We start from the raw sequence: 8,095 nt of genomic DNA, 5'->3' as shown, positions 1-8,095 counted from the left end.
AAAGATTTCTTTTCCTTGCGACCCCCAATCATCCTGTAAAGTCAGATTTTGAATTAAGTTTCTACGATGAGCGCAATCTTGCTAACAAATTTTGCGTACGACGTACAGATTAACAAAAAGCATGCTCAAAACGGCCTGATTCGGGTTCTCTGACCTCAGAAACGTCCAGAAAACATGTTTCTGAAGTTTTCAAAATTTTGACCGATTACAACACTTTTCACCTTACACTATGTGTGCGGAAAAGTTAAATGTTTTAAGTGGAACTATGTGTAAAATGAAATACAAGGATAATTTTTTTACAAAATTGCAACCCATATGGAACGTGGACGTAATCGACGTTTTGTCAACGCTCAGCTACGTTCAACTGTGCCCAAAAAGTAAGGTGAATTTGTCATTCAAACTTCGCACAGAATTTCTCTTTATTTGCTTGGTAGCACTGTCTTCGACATCTGTGCGAAATTTCATGTCAGTATCTCCATCTGGTTTTGTGTTACGTCTTATCGTTTACTGCATACACTCACAAGCACATTGCGACCGCCTCTGCGTGTTAGTGTATGTATGTGCAGAACGTATAGACACAGACTTTGAACGTAGCTGAACGTCAAATCAACGCCAGCCACGTCCACATTCTATATGGGAACGTTTTAGAAATAATAGAAAATTAATTTTCTTGTAAAAAATTAAGGTCTTTACGTTGGTGCCACTACCATTCATGGTAAGGTAGTAAACTTTCTAGATAAAAATACGATTTAAACCACAAGCAATGTCAACAAACTGAATGCTAATGCCAAAAGGACGCTCTCGTTGTCTTGATGAAAACTATTCGTCATAATTCCTTTTCAATGAAAGCCAACTAACATTTCGTTTAGTCATTTGTCATTAACGGTTCAACCGGTAACAAAACCGCTTAAAATAATTAAAAACAGACGCATAGAAGACATCTTTGTTGGTTCATTAGCGTTAGTTGTCATACAATTTTTTATCTATAAAGTTTATCGGCTTTTCATCAAGCTATATTTTGAAGAAGTTTTTTTTAATTTCCATCTATTTTCATCATTTTTTATAAATGATTAAAGAAAAACTTTAAAACTTTGACAATTTTTTTAAAAATAGATTTGAAGTGAAATATTTGAAATCGTAAGTTTGTAACGTATCATTTTCTCTTCTGTGCTTCTTAAATACATAGAACTGAATACAATTAATCAATAAAAGAACACTCGTTCTCCAGGATCTATATTAACCACACATCAGTTTATCAAACCCCCAAAGCAATAAAAAAAATGTCAATGTCCAAAGTAGCAACGACCAATGTGGCAAGTCCTGTTGGATCTTCTGAACTCGGAAAGAAGTTCTACCTTAGCCAAGAATTTTCTGATATTCGTATTGTTTTCATGGTGAACGATGAAGAAGTTGAACGAGTTCCGGCCCATAAAAATATTTTGGCTGCAAACAGTGACGTTATTCACACAATGTTCAATGAATCATGGAAGGAGAAAAATGAAGTGAAAATCGTCGATGCAGATGTTGCGGATTTCAAAGAATTCCTTCATTTCTTCTACTTCGGCACGCTGAATTTGACCATAGAAAATGTAGATGCAATCATGAATCTCAGCAATAAATACAATGTCACCGACTGCGTGAATTTATGCAGGAAGTTCTTGATGGCAACAATGACCAGTGAAAATGTGATTTTGAGGTATGAATTAGCCATTTTTCGTAAGGATTTCATCCTTATGAAATTTTGCGAAGCAATGATCAGTATGGATGCTCGAGATTTGTTGAAAAGTCCAGGATTTTTGCAATGCAATAAAAACACGTTGACCGAACTGTTGGAAATGAAAAGTTTGAAGTGCTCCGAAGTTGAACTATTTGAGGCGTGCATGTCATGGGTGAAGAATGCATACACTGAAGAAAACTTAACCACAGTATTAGTACAATCTCAACTTGGTAATTTATTTTATAAAATTCGTTTTGGATCGATGACCATCAACGAGTTTGCCACTCTCATTCCGTTATATGGAAACACATTTTCATTTGATGAACAAACGGAAATCATTCAGATGCTAGGCAATAAGGAATTTCAACCGAACTTATTCAATGGAATACGGGAGAAACGCAGTAACGTTGAAATATTTGTAGGAAATAAGATTTGTTGCAACCGACTGAATTCATATTTTAATTCAGGTGCAGCGTATTTGATCAAAGACTTAGAAACAACCAAATTCTCTGTCAGTGAAACGGTTTTCCTAAAGAAATTCGAATGTGACATTTTATTTGAGTGGAAATCGGAGAAATATTGCAGTTTAAATGAACTGGTACCAACTGAAATAACAATCGTTGAAATGTCAAATTTGGAGCCAAGTTTACCCAGCAATGAAGAAGCAGTTTTGTACAAAGGAAATACGAATTTAGGAAGTGTACATTTTGCACAGGTGTCTTTGCCCGATCCAATTCTGATCAAAGCGGGTTTCATATATAAAATTCAATTGAAACAAACTCCGCCCGAAAATTGTGCCACCGGAACGTTATTGAAATCAAGGGTTCAAATAGATTCCGATTTCATCGTTCAATTTCATCATGATACGTTTTTGAAAAAAGATCCATATTCCGCTAGAGGTCTAATCGTTTCATTAGATTTTTATCGTATATAATAGTCTCATGTTATATAAAAATAAAGCAATTTTACTATTCTCAGTATTTAATCGATCTTTTTATTTTAAAAAGTTAAATTCACATTGAATTTGTATTTTTTTAAATGCGTCATTTAATAAAATCCCAAAAAATTAAGACTTCATGCTTTTGAATCGGCTGATGCTGTTTTGTCAAGCATAAGTTCGTCATAGCTGGAAAAGGAGAAAAATCATTTTGAAAAAACGTGGCATTTTGTTATTTTGAATTTTTTAAGGTAAAAAGCAGTGAAAAATTAAATTTTTTCATACGCCAATTTTGCTGCATCCACCAGAGCTGGATTATGTTTTTGTGCTTCCAATTGTTCTTCATTTGGGTTTTTAATGAATTGATCCAAAACGTTAATGGCTCTAAAAATGAAATAAATCAGTACGAATTCACAGATATTTGCAAAGGTTCAACTAAATGGCATTTTACGTACTCATCACGAAGAGCAAACACATCCTTGGATCTGGAAAGAATACAAAAATAGTTTTGAACAACAAATCGAAGAAAACATTTCTTTAGTTCAGAACTTACTCTCGGCTTGCATCATAAGAAGTGGCACCAACATCTATCATTCTGTAATAATTGACGAAGGACATTGTTAAAATATGAAAAATTGGATAAAACTGTTAGAAAAATAAAGAGTCTTACGGGAGTAAGACGAACTTTTCCGCACGGTGGTAGTTGCGTATTTTATTAAGAAAGTTCAAAATAATATTTGTTCGATTTTTCAAGCCATTCAAGCGGCGTAAAGTTCGAGACCAAAAAATATTTTTCAACTTTGGCAACGAAATATTCTTTAATTTAATAGCAGAAGTACCCGAGAAAAGACTTTTCACACTTTCATGATGAACCCATTTGTACGACATTTGAAAGTATTCTATTTTCTAACAAAATACTATAAAAATATGTCTGACGTTAATTTTGCCATAAAGATTATTTTTGAAACACTTTTCATAACTAAAGTCACAAAAAATTTGGATTTTTGTATGGGAGCCATGTCTGTATGCTACCTTAATGGCGTGAAACTTTGCACAGGTTATTTTTTTCACAAATAACATTCGGAGGGTTTGGAGAAATTTCAACCAAAATCAAGAGTACCTCCCATACAAAATATTCGTTTTTGAGCCAATTGAAAATTTTGTATGGGAGGTACCCCTAATTTTAATTGAAATCTCTTCAAATTTTCAGAATGTTATACTTTTGTGTAAAAAATAGTCTGTGCAAAGTTTCACGTCATTAAGGTAGCATACAGGCATGGCTCCCATACAAAAATCCTAATTTTTTGTGATTTTTTCAAGGAAACTGTATTAAAAATTGATTGTATCTCAAAACTAACGTCGGATTCGGTTTTCTCGTGCCAAAAAACCCCCCAATACATATTTTTGAGTGTTTAAGTCTACATTAAGTATGACTTTTGGACGAAAATTGGACTCTTTTTCATAGGTATCACTCCAGGCATGGAATTTTTTTCCATCAACCAAAGTCGCTCAAAATCTGATGATTTCTATTCCTGGGGACCCCCAATCATCCCGTGAAGTCAGATTTCAAATAACTTTTCTGGGTGGTGAGAAAATCGATGGACAAATTTTGCGTACGGCGGACAACGTACGACGTACGACGTACGACGTACGACGTACGACGTACGACGTGGAAGCGACCCACAACAACCATGCTCAAAACGGCCTGATTCGGGTTCTCTGACCTCAGAAACCTCCAGAAAACATGTTTTTGAGGTTTCGTAAATTTTGACCTATTGCAATACTTTCCCCTTTCACACTAGGTGTGTGCGGAAAAGTAATAATAATATGTTTTTGGAAACACCCACTGTTGAAACAAGTACAGCATGCTTCTCTTAGCTTCAGCTTCTTCTTCTTTGCCATAGTCAAGGCTAGCTTGTGGTTCTGCCATTGGTTGTTGTTCCGTCGCTGGTTTTTGTTCAACTTCTTTCGTTGCTAATTCTTCGGCTCTGTAAAAGTTAAGAAAAATGTCTTCGTTGAAGAGAAATATTTATATGCAAATATATTGTAAAACTCACTTGACCGCGAGAATGAACAACGAAGCCACCAAAAATTCTAAGATTGTAAATTTCATCTCGAACGTTGTAAATTCGTGCAACTTATAATTTTCGATTGGAGCTCCGTTGCCTTTTATACAGTCTTGTTTAAAACGTTTCCATTAATTGCGTAATTTACTTTGTTCCGTTAAATTGAGAAAATTACAATTTTAATTGGAATTCGATTTGCATAAAATGCTTCATTCATTAAACACTTCCATTGGTTCTAATTAAAGCAGCTCAGCTTTTTACGCAAACAATAATTTCTAATTTAAAAACGTTTTACCTTGGAATTGTTGAATTTCAATTCGCTTCTGTGCCAGATGTGATACTTCGCATTGCTTCGCGTAAATGAAATGAGTTCGTTTGAATTTTTTACTGCTTCTGAATAGAAGATGTCAGCAATGTCGTTTTAGGATCGATTTTACACGAATGAGAGAGTAGATGGAAAAATTAGAAATAGAGAAAGAGGGATACTGAGATAAAGCGCCCTCCTCAGCGCTCTTTTCCTCCTTACTGTTCCTTCTTCTCAGAGGAATAATCCCTAGAAAAATTCCGGCTTTGATTTGAAACCCGCCATACATCTTTCGTAGCAACGTCACTGTATACAGTAAGAAGTAAGAGGTATGACGGAAATTATTGTGCAATCAGCAATTAACATCGATCCAAAAATATACTTTATTTAATAACTATCCGAGTTTCTTACAAACCCGGCGATATTTTCATATCTTAATGCAATTTATGACTGTCTACAGCTTCGTCCAAAATTGGTGGGTAAGAATTTTCATTAAAACACAGTTTTTAGTTGGTCAACATTTATTGAGTCAAAGAAAAATTGGACAGTAAATTTTCTGTTTGGTGCGATGTAACTGAGTTACGAAAGATTCGAAACTTTATACAAGTGAAAATGGCGTTCAGTATAAGAGAACTTATACCGAACAGTTTATTTTTTGACTTCTGACTTGGTTACTTCTCGTCTGCAAATTGGACACTTGGGTGTTGATGTAAATTGTTCGATTTTCCACTTGTTCCAACACGAATTACATATTTCCTTATGTTTGCATGGTTTTAAAAGTACATTTTTCTTATTTTCAAAGCATAATACGCATTCTTCTCCATTTGGATCGGATATCTTTTCTTCTTTTTCAACTTCTTGCGACCCCAAAAAGATTTCAGCATCGCGAAACATGCCAATTTGATCCCAAAACACTGGATCACGTTTACCCAACAAAAGTACAAGTTTTTTTCCGCGATGAACCGATTTCAGGCCACCATACACACCGACTACACATTCATCTTCAAATATTAGATCATCGCTTTTCATCACATTACCATTTCCATCTCCTTTTAGATTTGCCGCTATAAAAAGTCGTTTTGTGGCGGTTGCAAGATGAATAAAGAATGCAAGTCCATGCTCATCATTTAATGGGCCCAAATTTTTCACAACCTCATATTTCACGTAGACATCTACATCTCCCATTTGATCCCATATTCCTAGCTTTCTGGAGGTGTGAATTACTTGCACATAATTGGCATAACCTCGTTTTATGGAGTCTCTTATTTTTGCACCGAAGAGAGGAGGTTTTATTGGATCCAATGCTATTTGAAATTGAGACATTTGTTAAGACACCTTTTTGGGGAAAAGCTAGGTGAAGAACATACATAGGTGACATACCCAAAAGTATTCGAACACGTTCGCCCGTCTTTCGAAGCAAGTATTGACTAGTTCGGCCAGCGACATGCGCACCAAAACTAAAACCACTCACATCAACCTGTGAAACGTTCAAACATTGTATGGCAACCAAGTCCCCTGCCATTTTCGCTACGTATTCAAGCCGCCGGGTTTTTACCATTTCATTTACAATTGCATACATTTTTAAACCTCTCGATGAACGTGTTGTATAGGCATAGGTGACGATACAAATATTGTTTCCGGATGCCTTGAACCACTCTGAAATAAAGAGTCTTATAGGAGTAAGACGAACTTTTCCGTACGGTGGTAGATGCGTATTCTATTAAGCTATTTCAAAATAATATTTGTTCGATTTTTCAAGCCTTTCAAGCGGCGTAAAGTTCGAGACCAAAAAATATGTTTCAACTTTGGCATCGAAATATTCTTTTATTTAATAGCAGAAGTACTCGGAAAAGATTTTTCACACTTCATGATGAACCCATTTGTACGACATTTGAAAGAATTCGGTACTCCTAATTTTGATTAGAATCTCATCAAACTTTCAGAATGTTATTTTTTTGTGTAAAAAATAGTCTGTGCAAAGTTTCACGTCATTAAGGTGACGGCATGGCTCCCATACAAAAATGCAATTTTTTGGTGATTTTTTCAAGGAAACTGTATCAAAAAGTGATTGTATCTCAAAATTAACCTCGGATTCGGTTTTCTCGTGCCAAAAAACCCCCCAATACATATTTTTGAGTGTTTAAGTCTACATTAAGTATGACTTTTGGACAATCGATGGACAAATTTTGCGTACGGCGGACAACGTACGACGTACGACGTGGAACAGACCCACACCAACCATGTCGTTCCTCTGACCTCAGAAACGTCCAGAAAACATGTTTTTGAGGTTTCGTAAATTTTGACCCATTGCAATACTTTCCCCTTTCACACTAGGTGTGTGCGGAAAAGTAAAAACCGAAATTAAGGTTTTATAACGGGGTACCACTGTCACAAAAGTGAGTGTGTAGATTTGAATTGAGACACAGTTGTTTATTAAGAAGCAAACAAAAAGACAAAGAAAGGGAGAGATGGAAACAGAAAGAAAAACTTACCATTGGCAAATGAAGAAAGCAATTCTATGAATAAGAAAATTAAATATATTAACTATATAACTCGTCCAAAGCGTATAGAAAGGATTTGAAAGACTTCAGGGGGCTACCAAATTAAAAAACTATTTACCGCTTGACGTATGTACAACATTCGCAGCCCCGTGAAAAAACAACGATAGGCCATTTCCATTGTTAAGTCGCTCAACTAAAGCCGCTGGAATGCTTCCATTTACGTCAGTCATATAAAAGTCACTTTGCCTGTGGAAGCCATATGTATTTCCGAATTAATGCAAAGAAGTAAAAAACACGTAAGAACAAAAAACTTGGAAACACGTACGAATGGGCTGTTATACACGAAAATCTAATTGGATCTCCTTGATATTTGAAGTCGTCGATATCGAAATCGTCGTTTGTGTTTGGTGTACAGCAACCACCACGAACACCAAAGCACTCGTCCAAAAATGCTGCAAAAATAATCGTGTACACGAAAATTATCATTTTGTTCACTTATTGTCCCTTGAAATATATGGATTCCAAAAAACTGAAGTCAAGCACTCAAAGGGATCGAAATTTATTTACTTG

At 35.4% G+C, this 8,095-nt stretch overlaps 2 protein-coding genes across 2 annotated transcripts; both read right to left on the bottom strand.

Annotated features, from left to right (window-relative positions):
- Window positions 1–2,680: 2,680 nt before the first annotated feature.
- LOC116349631 lies at window positions 2,681–4,836 on the bottom strand. Its single transcript, XM_031781168.1, has 6 exons — window positions 4,712–4,836; window positions 4,502–4,642; window positions 3,208–3,249; window positions 3,110–3,139; window positions 2,940–3,038; window positions 2,681–2,843 (listed from the first exon to the last, which is right to left on the bottom strand). Exons 1-6 carry the CDS (start codon window positions 4,765–4,767, stop codon window positions 2,792–2,794), a joined length of 420 nt encoding a protein of 139 aa, XP_031637028.1. The 5' UTR covers window positions 4,768–4,836; the 3' UTR covers window positions 2,681–2,791.
- Window positions 4,837–5,572: 736 nt separating this feature from the next.
- LOC116349632 (phospholipase A1-like) lies at window positions 5,573–8,030 on the bottom strand. The gene is made up of 5 exons (XM_031781169.1): window positions 7,851–8,030; window positions 7,644–7,771; window positions 7,517–7,540; window positions 6,405–6,680; window positions 5,573–6,328 (listed from the first exon to the last, which is right to left on the bottom strand). Exons 1-5 carry the CDS (start codon window positions 8,009–8,011, stop codon window positions 5,673–5,675), a joined length of 1,245 nt encoding a protein of 414 aa, XP_031637029.1. The 5' UTR covers window positions 8,012–8,030; the 3' UTR covers window positions 5,573–5,672.
- Between the last annotated feature and the right edge of the window lie 65 nt (window positions 8,031–8,095).

This window comes from Contarinia nasturtii, unplaced genomic scaffold (genome assembly GCF_009176525.2).
Source record: "Contarinia nasturtii isolate CC-2019 unplaced genomic scaffold, AAFC_CNas_1.1 Cnas_scaffold_2992, whole genome shotgun sequence".
NCBI lineage: Eukaryota > Metazoa > Arthropoda > Insecta > Diptera > Cecidomyiidae > Contarinia > Contarinia nasturtii.
Note: the sequence above shows the minus strand (reverse complement) of the source record. Positions and strands in the feature narration are given on the sequence as shown.